We start from the raw sequence: 18,560 nt of genomic DNA, 5'->3' as shown, positions 1-18,560 counted from the left end.
GGGTAATGGAATGGACATGAGTAACACATCTCAACTCCTGGGCTCGGTCCTGCAGGAGGGCCTCCTTGAATTTGTTAAGGGAGTCCCACAGGTTAAAATTGTACCGGCCTAACAGGGCCTGGTGGTTAGACTCCCGAAATTGCAGGCTTACCATCAAATAAATCTTTCTGCCAAATAAGTCCAATCTCTTAGCATCTTTGTTTTTTGATGTGCCACTGACTTGGCCCTGCCTGTCCCTTTCATTAACAGCAGACACGACCAGTGACACCGCTGGAGGGTGTGTATAGATATTTGAACCCTTTTGCAGGGACATAATACTTCTTTTCCGCTTTTTTAGAAGTAGGCAGAATGGAAGAGGGGGTCTGCCACAGTGATTTGGCAATCTTAAGGACCCCTAGGTGGACAGGCAGCACGACCTGGACAGGGTGGAGGAGGATACAATGTTAAAGAGGTAATCGGACTCCTCCATGACCTCAATTTTTAAGTTCAAGTTGGTAGCCACCCTTTTAAGGAGGGTCTGGTGCCCCTTGAAGTCAGCGTGGGGGCTGCATGTTTGGGAGGGATCCACCACCGCTTCGTCTGGAGACTATGACAATGACTGCACCACCTGGGAAGGGGCAGGTTCTCCTTCCTTTTCTGGGGACGGCTCCCTAGGTGCCGGAGTCCAATGAGCTGCCCCCGCGTCAGATTCGGTACCATGTTCCAACTCTGGTGCTGGCAGTGCCGGGGGCGGTTTGTCCGAGGCAGCCAGGGAGGACTGATGGGAATATGGGACCGGCATTACGGGGATGCCTCATGGGTTCCAGTATGGCCACTGAGCGGAACACTGTCCCTGCTGCCATGCCATCACTGCAGGTGCCGCGCCAGTTTCGTGGGTTGGCAGCGAATCACCCCTCCTCGGCGAGGGGCCGAACTCCCGGTCTGACTCTGACCATTGCCCTTCCAGTGACCAGGGTGGAGCCGTCAAGGCCTGTGTCTGCTGACTGACCCTGGTTGGCGACCGGCGAGGTAAGGGTGAGAATCGGTGCCTGCCCGATGAGCAGTAATGGGGGCATGGAGACCAGTGTTGCGCCAGGGAGCAATTCCGCCCCAGTGAGGACTGATGTCTAGGAGACCGTCTGGGCGAGGGTGACCTGCACTGTGGCAATCTTTGGAGGGAAGCTCACCGGTACTGGTGGTACGGGGACTGGTGCCTCAACTCCGGTGTCCCATGTCTCGTAGGGAGAGAGCGTGGTGTTGGGGACCTGGGTCTTCTGACCGGAGACCAGGATGCAGTGCCGGGGTCCTAGGCCATGGAGATGGGGATCTACGCCTGTGGTTCGGAGACTGAGGGCGTTCCACTGCCCTATTGGGCGGTCCCATGATTGGCTTGCCCTAGGTATTGGGGCCTTAGCCAAGTCTGGCGTGGTGTTTGTGGTGCCAGTTGGCTGGCTTGTTCTTTAGCCGCCAGGGCCGCTTTGGGCAATGAGGGCCCTAGGAGAAGCTGGGTTCCCCTGCTGCTCCTGGCAGTTGAGTCCCTGGCTGGGCTAGGGGTCCAACCTCAGCAGTACTCCCCGTCAAACCTGACACATGACCTGACATAGGTCCTTTGCCCAAGGCCCCTTTCCCTTCCGATGCCAGGGGGCTCTTCTTCTTTTGCCGCTTCTTTGGCACCGGTGAGGGGGAATGGTGCTGTGCAGAGCCCGGTGCCGGCGGCACGCTCAGCACCAATGCTGAGGTGCTCAGCATGGCGTCCGAGCGGGAGGGGTCCGAGGCAGGATGAAGCGCAGCCTCCATGAGGAGGGCGCTCAATCGGATATCCCGCTCCTTCTGGATTCTAGGGCGAAATTTCTTACATATTCTGCCCTTGTCCTTGCTCCCCAAGCACTTCAAACATCTGGCATGGGGGTCACTAATAGGCATTGGCCTGCTGCACGATGAGCATGGCTAAAAGCCTGTGGAACGAGGCACACCCCGCTCCGGGTTGAAGTCCCAGCCAGGACTCTAACTACCACACTAACCTAACACTTAATGTCTAACTAAGTACCTACAAACTATACACAAAGACGACAGACAATGGGCTGTGAAGAACCGCTAATGCTCTTGTGGAGCAAGACTAGGAGCTCTGACCAACCATCATGGGCAGTAAGAAGGAACAGAGAGGGCATAGGGTTGACAGAGCCTAATATACCAACGCATGAGTGCGGCACTCAAGAGGGCGATGCAGCCCACCCTATGGATACCACTAAGGCAAAACACACCTAGAATGGAACTGACATGAGCAAGCACTCAAAGAAGAACATCTGTTCCTTTAAGCTACACATCAGAAGGTATCTGGTATATCAATCTGCAGTGAAGTAGCCCATTTCCCAGATACATCCATTATATAATTGAAAATTAAAGTGGTTAGGAGAACAGTGTATGATCTTCTGGGATGTATAGAATCTTTATAAAAGTGAGCAGACAACTCGACTGGCCAATCCCATTAATCAAAGAAAACCATGATTAATATTGCCGGAATGGATTCTGCCATCCTTGCTCGGGTCGAGAAGTACCCGACTCCACAAGTAATGGCCAAATCAGGTCCTATATATTTAGCTCAATGCAATTAGTTATAACAGGCACAAGATATTCCTGTTAATAACTATGGAAATGTTGTATCATCTTCTAATTTAATATTGGTGGAAAAGTCAGAAATACTAATTAGTTCCATTCATTTTTCCCCCTGCTGAACTCCATCTTACTATACTGTGACAATCGTCTATGGCAATATGTTTCTTTCCTACTAAGTATTTTTCTCTCATCTTCACCCAGAATTCTGTGGGATTGTCTCTTTTTTATACAGTTCCTCACCCTACAAACCTGGTGTACAGAATTAGTTTTTCCTCTTCTGAAATGACTTAAAGCCAATTCCTTGTCATCATGTCACAATACATCTGTCCTACAAACCAAAACTGCAAAAGACAACAGTGTGTTTGTTCTTCTCATCTACCTTAAAGATCTGTTGAGCGCCCTCCTCCATTCGAGGCCAGACTTGATACCGAAATCTCCAGAGGGTATGGAATTTGAGAACAGCATTCAGTCTTTGCACTGTTTCAGGGTGATGAAATTCGGACATCAGCATATCAGATACAGCCTCAGGCACTTTCACAGCACACAGCAGGAACATGGCAGCTGCAGGGAGTGAACATTTTATCAGCTAAGTGTTTTCAGAGTGTATTTGTTTTGCAGACAAAATTGCAGTCACGTAAAAAAACCAAAACCCTACCAAAAAAAAAATGCTCCACAGAAAATGAGATCAGCAATATACTAGCACCAGCAAAAAGTGCTTTGCTTCATGAAATGGAATCCGTGTCACTCCACCTCTCATAGCCACCACAACTGCTCATAAAAAGATGTTAGCAAAGCTGTTTTTTAAAACAGAGAATGCTTTTGTTCTCATGAAAATCTCAGCAACGATTAGTTTAGAATAAAAGGTAAGTCCAGGCTTCATTCATCAATAACAATAAATAAGAAGCAGCAGCACTTTTACAGGACTTTCCAACTCAAAGCACTTTACAAAGGACAGAGGGGGAAACTGAGGCACAGTGTTTTAGTGACTTTCTGAAGTTCACAGAGCCAATCAGTGGCATGCTGGGAAGAGAAATCAGGTTTTCTGACTCCCAGTCCAGGATCTTATTATCCTACTGTATAGATCTGCATAGAGGGATATTCCAATTGTAGATAGACAGTGACTAAATTATTGGGAATGTCACAGTGCACTGAAAAAGATCATTCATTTTTTAAAATCTGATAAATTATCCCATGCTAAAAAATAGAAAATAAGAAAAAAAATCTATGAATGAATACTTCATAACTCTCCAAAAGACCAGACAGGTTCAGAATCCAAATATTTACAATGGAATTTCATTAAATTTTAGATGAAAAAAAGATTTTACAGTGAGATTTAGTTCTCAATCTTGCAAGGTGTTGAGCAATTCTGGGAGGAGCTGAGCACCCTCATCTCCAAGTGAAGTTAGGGGGAGTGAAGGGTGCTGAGCATCTCATAGAAGAGCTCAGCACACAAGCACTACTGACCTGAAAGTAAGTGGCTTTTGGGCAAACAATACAAGTGTTAATTAAGAAATAGTTGTTTGTGTTTTCTTTCCTTTGGTCCTGTCACAATGCGGTTATAATGCTGTACAAAAATGCCAAGGATTTTTAAATTACGGTGTCTAAATTAACCTCTACAGTCAGCCTCCTGGGCACGTGAGAAAATAAATGAGAAGGAGTTGGGTACCTTATGTTATGTATCTAAGAGATCCCATGCGGACTCAAACAGGTCCATGTTAGTGGATCCCAGTGCAAGGTTGGGCCCTTTGTCCTTAATTACTTTGCAGCCTTTAAGCCAGAAGTAATACTGGTGTATTCTAAATGTGATTTTTCAAATTTCATAAAATTTATATCATCATTTGCATTGCAGTCATGCCTTGGAGCACCAGTTACAGACCAGGAGCTAGGTGCTGTACAAACACACAGGACAAAACATGGTTCCTGTCTCAAAGAGCTTACAAAGTAAATACAAGAGGGCTGCAAACCGGAGGGCTGCAAACCGGAGGGCTGCAAACCGGAGGCATTAAAATTAAATGGGACAAAATTTGTTGGAGGTATGACAAGTTTGATCTTAAGTGGCTTCCTCTCTCACAAAGGCCCCCTATCACAGGGATTTGAGGGGAATGGAGCTGGATGCAAAAGTTTATGTTTTGCTGTTGTAGCTGCCAGATAAGAAAACAGTCAGAAAATTAGAGACCTGTTTACCCACAAGCAAATATCAATGCCAACAGCATTAATTTCCACAGATATCAGTCTCCAAAGTGTGGCTGGCTGCCTGGAGCTGGTTTGCCCCAGGAGGCCTGGAGGTATTGAAGAAACAATGTATTGTTGTTAAGTTTTGTGATGCAGTTTCTTTTTTGGGGAAGGGTTATGGCACACAGCAGGAGTGTGTGCTCTCTCCTTTAATATCTCTAACTAGAGTCAATTCGTGAAGCAGAGCTGTTTCCTTCTAATCTGGCATTGGCGTCTCGGCTGGGATACCCAAAAGAGGGGATTGCCTGCCTGCTGTTTGTGACTGCTGTGTATAGCGTAAAATAAACAAGTTGCCCCAAGAACATACCCAGAGGTAGGGTCACTGATTCCTCCTCCAACAGGAAGCTGACCTGCAAGGCCCCAATATCTGTTATGGATGGGCAGCAGGGCAACAATACCAATCTCTGGTTCAGGTTCTCTTACCTGCTGCTCCAGCCATGTGCTCATCCACGCTGAGCAGCAGCTCCCATGCTGCAGGCTGAATGTCCCCATACATCTCCTCTGTTAGGATAGGAGCTGCCTTGATTAACAGTGACAAAGGCGCTGGGGACAGGCTCATTACCTAAAGAAAATGAAAGTGTATTTCATAGCAGAGTTGAGTAAACTATTGTTAGCAAACAACATATTCACTGATTTTACCCTTTTATCTGATCACAAATTACCCACAGTGTCTGGTTTTAGCAAATTAAATTAACCTGATATGAACATATCACACTCCGATGTGAACATATTTCAGCCTGCATGCTGTTAGCAAACTATTCATCTTGACTATCTGCTGTTTGTTAATTGTGGTGTGCGACTGGTTCCCCAAGCCCTGGGCTATTGCTGCTGCTCTCTGACGCAGTGACTGAAACTCTGATAAACTACAAGAAGAGAAAGCAAAGGCTTTTCAGGTTGGCAGCACACATGCTGCTATAAATATTCACACAAGTCTTCACAAACTGCTACTGCAGCAAATTCACAACTGGTATCTAAACACTTGCTTTTTTTAACCCGTATTATTTGAGGTATTAAAATACCCAGACACGTAAAGTCAGGTTGGATTAACTGTCCTGTGGGCCCAGGGCTATTAGATTTTGTGGGGCCTCTGTATAGAAGTCTTTATCCAAATTTCAAACAAAATGATCACAATTATGGCATCAAGACTACTAACGCTATTCTAAACTTTGCCTTTTAATTAACATAAAGCTGTTCTGTGGTTACATTTCAGTCTTAAAACATGTAGAATATAGTTAAGTTAATTCAAAATAGCCTACTTCTTATCTTAGAACAGCTGTTATATTAGTTTCTTTCTGGGAGGAGTTTGGATGCAGGAGGGGGCTCCAGCCTGGGGCAGAGGGTTGGGGTGCAGGAGGGGGTTTGAGGTGCAGGCTCCGGCTGGAAGGCACTTACCACAGGTTGCTCCTGGCCAGCAGCACAGCTGGGCTCAGGCAGGCTGCTTGCCTGCCATAGCCCCATGCTGCTCCTGGAAGCAACCGGCTGCTGGCACTTCTCTGCGCGCCCCTGGGGGGAGGCGGACAGTGTGTCTCCATGCACTGCCCACGCCCGCAAGTGCCACACCTGCAGCTCCCATGGGCTGGTTCCCGTGGGAGCTGCGGGAACAGTGCTGGGGACGGGGCAGAGCGCAGAGCCACCTCCCGTCTCCCCCCTCCTGCCACAAGCCGCAGAGACGTGCCAGCAGCTGTCCGCTGCAGGAAGCGACGTTGGGCCATGGCATGCAGGCAGTCTGTCTGAGCCCTGCTGCGCCGGGGCCCTGGGCTGCAGCCACCAAAGCTCCTGCGCTAATTCGGCCATGCTTAAAGGTAAAGACTCCAACTTGGGGTTCTTTTAACTGCTGCTCCAGCTCACTCTTTGGCACGTCCTACCCATTTTGGGGATGCCATTTACTTCCACGGGTATTATTCAGGAGTAGTCACGCACTCCAACTCTTCCCACTCCCTGCACAGGCTCAAGGTTCCACAATCCTTTCTCCTCTCATTGCTAGGGTGACCAGATGTCCTGATTTTATAGGGACAGTCCCGATATTTAGGGCCTTGTCTTATATAGGCGCCTATTACTCCCCACCCCCTCTCCCAATTTTTCACACTTGCTGTCCGGTCACCCTACTCACTGCAAACCCTCCTAAAGGGCAAGGCAGAACCTAGCCTAATCAGCATGTCACTGTGGTAGGAGATACAGTAGTACCTGCTGTCTGATGTATTTCAACATTCCAGAGTCCTTTTTTCCTTCCAAGTTGATATCCATTACTCTCTTCTTCAGAGACGGAGTTCTCAGGCATGATTTGTCCAAGCACTGAAAAAGAAATGGAGTTCAGTTATCTGACAATCTCTGAGACACCAAATTTGTAAAGCCAGGAAATCTAATTCAAGTGGATTCTGAAGCCATGGTTCTGAAGCTGTCCATATAAGGCCTTATGTTCTGACAGTGTTCAGCAGCCAGCGAGCTGGCATAAGTAACCCTAATTCTAAAAGTTTAAAAAAAATCTATTTGTAATGTTAATTTCCTTAACAAGATCAAGGCAATAAGATCAAGGCCAATAAGCCAAGTCAGAAATTTGAATGTGTTCCCTGAAAGTGCCCCAGAATACTCTCATAAAAAGGTTACAACCGTGTGCATTGTAGAACACAAGTGTTTTAATACAGTTCAAAGTCAAGAGTCCACAAATTCCAATCTAAAACCATTCTAGCCAGGGAGTTTGTGACCCACTGCACCAGTACATCAACTGTTTGTTCTCTTCCTCTCAGGGAAACATAAGCAACAATAGGTACCTGGACACGAATTTACGGCTGCCTGAAAGTCAAACCAAGATGATCATCATGTAGCCCAGTGACAATGAGAAACGGGATTTACCAGCAAACCTACTGTTGCCAGCCATGATATGTTCAATATCCAGAGTACCACAGTTTCTCCTGTGTATTGTGTGGCTTTAGCTTTTCCTTCTAATGGTGGTAACCTATCAGCTAACACAGGGGTTCTCAACCTGGGGGGGTCGTGACCCCCAAGGAGGTCGCAAACAGGTGTCAAGCATTGCAACCATCCTGGGCGTCTCTTATTGCTAAATGAAAGCGTAGTTTCAGCTAGATCCTGGCTAGATGATTGGGAGTTGCCAGAGTGGTCACAGTATGAAAAAGTTTGAGAACCACTGAGCTAACACATAAAAAGAAATGGATTAGATAGAAATAAATGGCATATGCTTTTTTCCTATATAAAGATCCCCATCTTTGTGTGTGTATGCACAGATGCCTTATTGTCCAGTGACCATTTCTTTATCTCTATTGTTTGATAGCCTTTACTCGTAAGGCATGGGCTATGAAATCGTATAGCTTAACATTTTGCACTGGAATTCAGTGTTTGAGCTGAAATAACACCCAAGAGTGCAGAGTAAGCTCTTTAGCTACTGCTCATTTACTCTGCCAGGTGCTCATCTCAGGCCTTTCGGCTGGCAGAGGTGACAGAGGTGACAATTCTAGAGGTTGCTTCCTTTCCTTGGTGCTCAACTGCAGCATTGCAGTTTGTGTCAGGCAGTATGAACATATGAACATAGTTTAGTGTTCTGAAGAGCAGCATTTCTGCATTCTTTAATTTGTTTCCTCTCTGCTTTGTTCTGTATCAATATATCCATTAATCCAAGTGGACATCTAATCACCTATTCTGTGACAGGGAAATGTTACGAACTTGCAGAGCAAAAATTTCCACCCACGGGGATGCTGAAATCTTTGCACTGATGAGATGAAGAAGTGAATTTAACAGTGCCAAGGACACAAATACTTCTGCTTCCAATTAAGGGGTATTATTATCACTTGAACATTGGAATGACTCCTACAAGACTCCTATATTACGTGTATTCAGAAAATCTGCATCTGGTCTGTTTCAGCTCAGGAATATATTCAGCCAGTTATGGGCCCTGAATGACCCAAGTACTTCAGCATGTCACAAGCTTAGGTACCTTGCTGAACTGGGGCTATAGTCTGGGTGGTATTTACTGGCCTTCTCACCTCCTTCTGCTTTTTGCCTCTTGCCACATTGTTCAGTACATTGTTTTCTCGGAGCGAGTCCACAGTGTCGCCATACAGCAGTTTGATGGCTCGGACCAGGCGAGCACAGGAACGGCTGTGGTGGAGGTAGCAGTGCGGGTGGCAGTAATCAATGTGGGTACATATGAAACTCTGCTGGTTGCACAGCAGGATCATGACCTGGAACCCAAAGAGGGGAGCGGTGAGTTACTCAAAATTGAGGAGCACTAGTTTGGTGGTGAGAGAATACCCAAGATGACCAGCGTTCCCCTCATTTCATGTGAAGACTGTTTTGTCACTGACACTGGTGAAATAAAAGGGGAGGGCCAGAGTTAGAAACTGTCATATATGTGACCATCATTAAACGCTGGCAGCCCCACCGCAGATTTGAGTCCATTCCTTTCAGGGTGGGGAGCATTAGGGTATCCCCTGTTCCCAAAATAGGAATAAACCCAGCCCCCTAGGTTGACATCTGAGAGAGAACCTCCTAGGGGCTCCTTGCAGCTGCTGCCTCTGAAGGGTAGGAGCAGCTCCTGCGGCACGTGGGCACTGGAGGGAACTTTCAGATCCTGCGCTGTGGGTCAAGACACGCACTAGTGAACCCACTCTTTACCCCAAGTACCTAGCAGTGAAATATCCAAAGCCAACGGGGGGGGGGCACTCACCACACATTTGCCTGCAAGAGGGGAGGTGCTGTGCATTAACAAACCCCCTGCCCAAAAGAAGACAGCTCCAGCACTGCCAACCCCAAACATTCAAAATTCAAGAATCAGGCCCCCAAAAATCGTGAGGTGGACTCAAAAATCATGGGTTTTTAAATTATATATATTCTAATTTGCTTTTCAGCTTTTTACCTCACTTATGTTGATGTCAATAAGGAGCAACTCCACTAAAGTCATTGTATTTACACCAGTGTAAAACTGGAGTGAGATCGGAATCTCATTGCTTGCTACGGGTCAGAGTCTGTTCCCTTCCTCGTGTTGAGCAGTGACTTACTCCACCAGTTGTGGCATTAAGAATACCAGAATTTTGCCTTACACAAGTTGTAGGGTGAAATGAATACCAACACGGTTGTGTACAGAAAAGGGCTTGAGCCTGGTGTTCCCTTTGAAAAAATTGTTAATGACTGTTAAATAAAGCAGGTTTACTCAGATAGTCTGGGTTTTTTTTTACCCTGGTTTTATTCCACAGAGCAAAAATATCTCCTGCTTATCAGAGATGTTGATCACTGCATGACATTAATTGCAGTACACACTCCTTAAAATTCTCCAGGCTTTCATCTATGTGTACTAAATACCAGACAGGCACAGGCACAGAAATATTTTTAGCTCCCTCCAATCTATGCCTTACATTGATGAGTGTGTCTATCCTCCCATAATGGGAAAATGTGCTACTGCCCTCTACACCTTGGTGGCCAGATGCATATGATCAAGTCATCCACCAGTGACTGCATCCTTTAGTGTCTCATACTAGGAGTCAAACAAATGTACTGATATTTCTAAGGTGGGTGTGATCATAATTGGTACTACAGTAATGCCTGACAGCAAGGATGGACTAGTAGTTAGGGTACCAGTTTAGGATTGGAGAGGCCTGGGTTCAATTTCCTGGGAGACCTTGAGCAAGTCACTTGCGTCTGTCTGAGTCTCAGTTCCTCATCTGCAACATGGGGATAATAGCACTGTTATGTTGTGAGGATAAATACACGGAAGACTGTGAGAAGCTCAGATGCTATGGTCATGGGGGCTATATAACTCAGGTGAATCCTGTCTTCTTTTTAACTGAATTTACAGTTTGCAAAGGTACCCAGATTAGGAACTCTTAGGGTAGAGAGATAGGGCCCAACTGAGATTGCAGCTCCACTGTGTTAAGTGCTGTACACACACATATCAAGGGGTGATCCCAGGCCAAAGAACTTATCATCTTAATAAAGGAGACAGACAAATGGTGGGAGAAAAGAAGTATTATCTCCATTTTACAGATGGGGAGCAGCCACTCTTTAATGGTTGCAGCCTACAGACACTTTAAAGCCCTAATGCTACGCTAACTAAGCATGAATTGTGAACAGTTTACCACTACTGTATCATAATCATTCATTTTGAAACCTGAAAGTGCTAGGTCTGAGAGCATCATGAGGGTCCTGTACTTACATGCAGCCACGACATGTTCCGATGGTAATTCTCCTCCGTGCCTGTGTTACTCAGCACTTCAGGCTCAATGCTGGGCTCACTTGCACTCCAAGGGCTCCCTTCTTCAAAAGAAAAATACCCCAAAATGTGGTGGTTTTCACTGCTACCCATGTGTTTAAAAGCTAGGGAAAGTACTTGTAAGACAGGCCAGCCTTGCTGAGACCAATCACAGTACACAGAACCTGCTGTATGACATAGACTGCCTTTGGAACCCTCCTCCCTCTTGCCATCAGCTGGACTGGCAATTACAAGCACCATTCTCAGTCACTCTTAATTTGCCAACTAGTCAGTGGTGAGCATTGTTCCCATTTTTGGGAGAGGGGAAGGAGTAAAAACAATGGAAACAAATTCCTTGCATCACTAAGATGCTGCAAATTGTCGGTTCAATGATCTGCATTGACTGGGCTCTGTGGTTAAAACCATCAACAAAAATCCAGCCCGAAGTGGAATCGGCCTGCTGCTGTTGCCACCACCAGGTAATGTCACCGTTACATGCCCATGAGAAGACACTAATATAAACAGGGATGAAAGGGGAAAAAAATCCACACTCTGTGCACGCTAATTCTAGAGAACTAGGGCAAGGGAGAGAGCTCTGACTTGTCACTGAACTGATCCCAGTGTTTCTGGCAGCCACTTATTGCTTAGGGGTCTTTCATAATGCCCACGTTTTAGAACAGAAGTTGCTTTTGGAAACATTTTACCATAAATATCATTAGGGGGTAGCTCTGGTTTAACTCAGGTTCATCCTGTCTTCTTTTTCTTTTTCAAGTGAATTTATGATTTGCAAAGGTATCCAGATTAGGAACTAGCTCTCCTATTTATCCACAAGAGGTACAGCATGGGCAAAGCAGACAGGGTCAGAAGGGCTTCTGAGATTGGGAGATTAGTTCAGCCCACAGGCTTTATCCAATCCTTGACATCTTTGTTGATGTCCCTATCACTTTGTGCCAATTGCAATGGAGATTTCTTGTGATGTGGAGTCCATTTTGTTTCCATCAAATAAATGTATAAGGACTAATTTTCTGAAGACGGAGGCCATTATATATAAAATAATTTTACATTCTACATATATTAATAGATATCTATTACACTCTCAAATGACATATATGTCTGGAATATTATATGATATAATATAGAATATAAAACGTACACACATATAATATCATACAATATAAAATGTGCATGTATACATATACAATATCTCCTGTCATGGATAATAAAATACCATATATAATGTAATGATATTTTATATATATATTACATATAATGGCATATATATATATATAATATATGATTTGTAAATATCATATATCTATATGATATAATTTGTGTGTGTGTACCTCCTCCTAAGCACAGCATGAATTTGGCTGCCAGTCTGGTAAATGCCAGTATTTTAAGAGTTCATACACTAACACTGAGATTTAAATTGACAACCTTTGTGTGGAACAGAATTTACATTCCAGTGTGCACCAATGGCAAGGTTTGAACTCTGGCCTTCCTGGGTGTTAGCTTATGCAATCCATGAAGAGGAAAAGACAGCTGCTTAACTCAGAGAGATGGAGATTTCTCCTACTCTAATGAATCTTTATATTTATTTATTGTTTCTGGACCTGCTTTAATCATTTCAGAATCTGGATGCTGCCTAATAGCCCCGCTCCCTTTTTAGACCATCTCATCTATGTTACCTATGTCAGTGACAGTGTCCCTGCTGTGGGACAGCTGCAGCTCCTCATTCTCAGACTCTGAGTCCTGCCGTGATAACTTGGTGCTCTTTAGGCTGCCGGCCCGGCGAATGCTGGACAGGGAACCCCCCTTCTTCACCCGGAAACTGCGGGTTCCTTTAATCTGGAGCAAGCGGGAGCCTCCTATCCTGATCTTCCTGCTGGGAACTGTATTAAAAGAATAAAAGAGGACTTTTTTCCCCTTAATTTTCCCCCATTTTAAAAAACTCCTAGCCCACCCTTCCCCCTCCACTCCTTATTGTCAGCCTATATTGCAGCACCTTTACTTCTGTCAAGGAAGATGGGCAAGAGGCTCCCTCCAAAGCCAGCGCCAATGCAGCTCTATCGATCACTCAGTATTGGATTCTTTTTACAGAAATGTACTCAGAATCTTCTTTCCTGGAGACATGTAACATCAGATCTGAGCTTGTTTATACTTGGGATTAACCCTGCTTTGACCACTGATGTCCAGCAAACGGGTAAACTGCACTGGTAGAAACCCCAAGCAAAGACAAGGAACACCACAACTGGCACTGGTAGCGTTAATTCCTGCTTGAAACTTGAGTAGACTCAACTGGTGCCAACTGTGGCTTTCTTTGCTCACCGTTGGACTTTGCACTGGTGCACATACAACAGCTGCTGTCCACCAGTGGTTGAATGCCAAGTGCAGACATGGCTTCTCTGACAAACCTATCCTCCTGCTGATTCAAGGTCTGCAAACCCAGATCTGCCCCTGTAGCAGGATCACCTAGTTCATTCTCACAGCATTTGTGACTGCAGATAGCTAGCCTGATTCGCCAGATTAGTAGCACAGTACATGTTACTTCTTTGAAGTTAGATTTGCATAAATCCCTGTCTTTGCATGATACTCTTCATAATTAGAATGCTTTAAAGGAAAACCAGCATGTAGTTCCTCTCCTGCAGACAAGGCAGCAGCTTTCAGGCACTAAAAATACATCTATTGACACTGTGCGTTTCTGATGAGCACAAACATGAAATGGTTCAATGTTCAAAGCACCGATCATTTGCATTTTATTCTCCTCTTATTTCAAAGGCAAAACAATAGCAGCACATGAGTCCAAATGTTGCAACACTCAGTCATTAAACTGTTGATCTATTCAGAGAAGAACATACAAGATCACCTTTCGGTGCACTGTAGAGACTGGCCTGGTGTACACCTTTTGGTATAAAATAGGTAAGAAAAATATATAAATGTAATTATATTTGGACTTGAAAAATCAGCCTTCTGAGTCTTGAAAATCCCTCTCACTTCCCCAGCTTTATATCCTCCTACCCTCACCCACAAACCCATTTTTGTGGCTAACATCCTATTGACAGAATAGGGCTGGACGGGTCTCCTTTTTGGAGCTAATCAGTGCTGCTCTTTAATCAGCTGGACAGATCACTGTTGAGTGATTTGAGAATCTCCCTCCCAGTGTCTGAACTGAGACTTAACTCACAGCTGGTTAGATTCTGTTCAACCTCAGCACAGCTGGCTAGATTCCCCTGAAATGCACAGCTGTTTTGGCACACCTCGCCACGTTTCATGAAGTCTGTGGAAACCTCCTAGCACACAATTAGTACATAAAACTTTCTGGGGGCTACCTGTTAATCTAAATTAGTATATCTATGCTTTGGACCTACCTGTAGCAGGTCAGACACAGTAAAATCATAGTTTTTGCATAGCTGTTAAGACAAACCTGGGTTGACCATCAAGCAAAGTAATTACCACTCAAGAGGAGATGAAAGGAAAGAAATGGATTAGTACTTGTCAAAGAGATTGGGGTAAAGAGGCCTGTCCTTTTGTCACTGCAGGTGAGAAAAACGTAATTACTGTCACAACAACAATTTTCAGCTAGACAATTATAGATTCAGAAAGATGCCTTTGCATCTGCTATGTTTTAGCCCAGGTAAATTCCCAGTAGAGTAGGCTGTAGCCAGAGCAAATAACACTTTAAAAAAATAATATCTTGTATTTGTTTAGCTTATTTCAGAACAAAATATTACAAAGCACTTTGCTAATGTATAAACTGAAATGCAGCCTCTATATAGGGATCACTTTTCTCATCACTAAAATGCAGCTGCCTCTGGGTGCAACATAGCAGCTTTGTAAAACTTGCACAGCAATAAAAAAAAACTTGTACACCAAACCTGGGGGCAAGAAGTGAAGAAGGACCCCCATGCTTTACTGAAACTGCAGGGAGAATTTAGTTAAGCAGAATAAGCTGGAACTATTCTTGAGAAAAAAAAGATTTTACATTGTATCCAAAAGTGTGCAGCACAGTAACCATGCGGGGGGGGGGGGGCAAACCCAATTCCATGTTGTCACCACCACCATTTCTTGCAACACCTAACGTTTTAAGGAGGCCTCCTATTCATGTACTCTGCCACCTCAACCTTGCTTTCCTCAGAAGATCTGATGGCATCACAGCACAGGGTGGTTGCAGGCAGTTGCTATGGAAGCCTTTTTAAAATTTAAAGTTGTGGCCATCTAATACATAAGGGACTTCTCATCCTGATTTATTTGCCAATGTCAAATTCTGGAGACTTGTGCGTTCCATGGCTGCTACCAAGAGTCAGAAGAAAAGGAAGTGGGTTATATGAGAAATCTTCAAGATGACTCTGCAGTTTGATGGTAGGCTGCCTTCGCTATCAGTAGCTGTCCCATTCCATGTATTTTTTGAAGCAGTTTTACAAGTAATTCTTGGAAACGTTTCATATATGAATGTACCTACTTGTGAATGGAATCACAGCTCAACCATGAGCGTGAATGCAATACGGGCCTGATCCAAAGCCCTTCATAGTCAAGGGAAATCTCATGGTTGACTTCAAAGGCAAGCTACAACTGTGGATACCCTTCGATGATCTGCATTGTTTAGCACACAAGTATAATTCTTCACAAGATCACAAACCATAAATCCCATCCCTTTAAAAAAAATTGTTACAGAAAGTCTATGTCTTTACATGTCTGTTATGAAAGAGATTTTAAACAGTGTGCCTTGCAAATGTTCTACACTAAAACACACAAACTCGACTGTCATTGACAGGTAACTGTCCAGAGCATTCAGTCTCGAATAGCAAATGTCAAGTAACTACTGACTGCATATTGTATTGCAACACTTGTACCATCATATAGTATGGGGATTTTGCATGAGATGGTTTTAAAATGGAAAACATTCTGCTGCCTTCACCAAACACAGTGAGCTTGAGCTTTGCTTGTACAGTACGCAATATGCTGGTAATATTAACCTGCTAGCCATCAAGAGCCACATAGGTAGGTGTTTTTCATGTGGTAGTAAAGAACCAAAAGAGGTCAGGGGTTAAACCAATAATTCTGTTAAATGCCATGACCTCTGAACACAGGTAGGGATTTTTACATAAGGATCCCATCTTTTGGCCCATGTGTGGTTTTTATCCCACATTGAAGAATAGTATAAGAAAATACAAAAATCAGATCAAACACTGTTACTTCTAACTAAGCATTGCACCAAAAGGTACTACTGAATTTACACCATTTGCTTTTCAGAACCACTGTTTGGTTCTGCTAATATCATTACCCGGATGACTTAAAAATCTTTGTTTTTCACACATAACATATGCAACATGGCAGTCTAAAGGTAGCTCAAAAATTATTCATGCCATGTGGCTCTATGGCTTCCTGCTTTTTAACACAGCCTATGGAAATGAAGAGACATAAAATACAGCATCACATAACAAGCCCTGACAACATGAAAGCTTCACTCTACTGACAAACCTTTCTTCTCTTCGCAGCCAGTGTCAGATTTGAGCGTGTGGCTGCTGCTGTGCAGGGAGTCTTTTGAATCTTCATTTTCATCCAGAATCCCAGCAAAGCTGATCTTCCTCTCATACCTGTGCCTGTCCAGCTCAGGGTCCAGACGCAACCTGCAGCTCTCCAGGTCCTGTCGCATCATGTGGACCATAGAAACATGTGAATAGCGTAAGCTCTTATACTTTTCTCCAGCAACAAAGAATTACCATTATAGCAAGACCTGCCCTCAAATGGAAATCCTACTTCTACCATCTGGAACTAAATTTCCAGTTAACCTAATCCCTTCATAGCTAACCTACACTGACACATTTTCAAATCCTGACTGAATTTGGATCTCAGCTACTGTATACTCAATGCAAGGGGATATTGTTCTGCTGGAAGATATTAATAGCTGCCATCAACTGGGCCTCTGATCTATAGACGATCACAGATCTGGTTAAAGACGATGGGTATGCTAATCACCCTTCTTTCAGGCTAAATGGATAGAGCAATATAATGCCCCTGTATGTACTGATATTTGGAACCACCAGGAGGGTGCTGCCTGAGCCACTAGGCTGCATGAACTGTGTGGTCAGGGGGATTTCCCTGGGACTGGTGACAAACACAGTGGGGATAGGGGATTGCTTGCAGCTGGCTATGTGTGCGTGTGTATGTGCGCATGCATGCGTCAGAGGCAGAAAAACAAAGAAAACGCCAGCAGACAGCAAGAGAAGCAGTCGTGAGCATGGCCCTCAAAGAGAGTAGAGAGACAGAGCTCCTTGGGCACAGAACTGACTAGAGAGGCAGACCTGTAAATAGCGAGCAAGGAAACTGCCTGCTGTTTGCTTCTGCTGCTTTCAAGAAAACAGGACTGTGTGTTCTTTCTTGGTAAACAAACAGGACAGCACCCGACTTGGATCATCCATTTCTCCTCCTGGCAGAAACAGCCCTGCAATGCCCTGAACACTGATGAACCATTCGATCCAAAGGGGCAACATTACAATTATACCAGTATTCAGATATACACATCCATTTCCCTTAGCAGAGACTGAAAAAAAGGCAGGTTAAACACATAGGGTTCTGTTTTCAAAATGGCTGGTGAGAAGCACATACAGTGAGTGCAGTTAAAAAGCCCCACTCGTTTATAATTTTATACACAACATCCACTTGGTGACACTGATATCTTGGAGATTGTTCCTCATGAAAACCACTAGGGTATAGAAATGTAAAATGGCAGAGCTATTTGTCAGGCTTAACAGAGGAAGAAGTGTTATGGTAAATGAGGGGTAATCAATTATTTTTTGTCAAGATCCAAATTTCTTGGCCAAGGTATAGTCAAGGTCCAGACTCCGGAGAAAATAATACAAAAACAATAACAATAATGATAATAAGTAAATAAAAAGATTTTTGGGTCTGTTCAAAAGCATCTGGTGGTCCGGATTTGGCACACGGTCTGCCTACAGACTACCCCTGCAGTAAACTGTCTTAAAACAATCAAAAAAGTTAATCATGAGGAAATATCAGTTTCTTATCTCACACTCAGGAGATTTCGTCCATGGCTGTACACCTGTAACTCCTACTGAAGTTACTGGCAGTTAATAGGAGTGTGTGACGTTCTGTTACATTAAAAGCTGCTTTGAAAAAAGTGAATTTTCCCAAACACAAAAACAAACACACAAACATACAAAAGAGTAGAAATAGTACAGACTTAGTGGTGCTGAACATGTGTAATTGCTTTGCATGAGAGAAATTAGACCAGTTACAGCCCTTAGAACACTTGTAGAACACTTTGCAGCCCCTCAGAAAACCACCTAAATGGTCCAACAGATGATATAATAAGTGATAAGAACAGATGACTTTTCCACTTGCTTAACAATCAGTTTAAGGCTGGATTTTCAAAGGAGCGTCTGGGGAGTTGGACACCTCAGTTCACTGGGAATTGGGCACATCAACTCCATTAGGCAGCGCTGAAAATCCCAGTTTAACTGGTTTAATCTGAACAAATGTGGATGCAGACTAGCTGAAAGGGTTCAATACATCTTTCATT

The 18,560-nt window shown here is 44.2% G+C and overlaps 1 protein-coding gene across 12 annotated transcripts in view; it reads right to left on the bottom strand.

Annotated features, from left to right (window-relative positions):
- UNC80 (unc-80 homolog, NALCN channel complex subunit) overlaps nt 1-18,560 on the bottom strand; it is a 197,555-nt gene that overhangs the window by 71,272 nt on the left and 107,723 nt on the right. For 9 of the 12 annotated variants that reach the window (XM_074968072.1, XM_074968080.1, XM_074968073.1 and 6 more), the window contains exons 26-32: nt 16,499-16,664; nt 12,709-12,912; nt 10,985-11,085; nt 8,820-9,017; nt 7,009-7,116; nt 5,248-5,386; nt 2,972-3,153 (exon numbers count right to left, since the gene is read on the bottom strand). In XM_074968072.1, the coding sequence (XP_074824173.1) occupies nt 2,972-3,153; nt 5,248-5,386; nt 7,009-7,116; nt 8,820-9,017; nt 10,985-11,085; nt 12,709-12,912; nt 16,499-16,664 (1,098 nt within the window). The remainder of the gene's footprint in view (nt 1-2,971; nt 3,154-5,247; nt 5,387-7,008; nt 7,117-8,819; nt 9,018-10,984; nt 11,086-12,708; nt 12,913-16,498; nt 16,665-18,560) is intronic. The other 3 variants (XM_074968081.1, XM_074968083.1, XM_074968084.1) reach the window with 1 other exon arrangement.

Source organism: Natator depressus, chromosome 11 (assembly GCF_965152275.1).
Source record: "Natator depressus isolate rNatDep1 chromosome 11, rNatDep2.hap1, whole genome shotgun sequence".
Lineage (NCBI taxonomy): Eukaryota > Metazoa > Chordata > Testudines > Cheloniidae > Natator > Natator depressus.
Note: the sequence above shows the minus strand (reverse complement) of the source record. Positions and strands in the feature narration are given on the sequence as shown.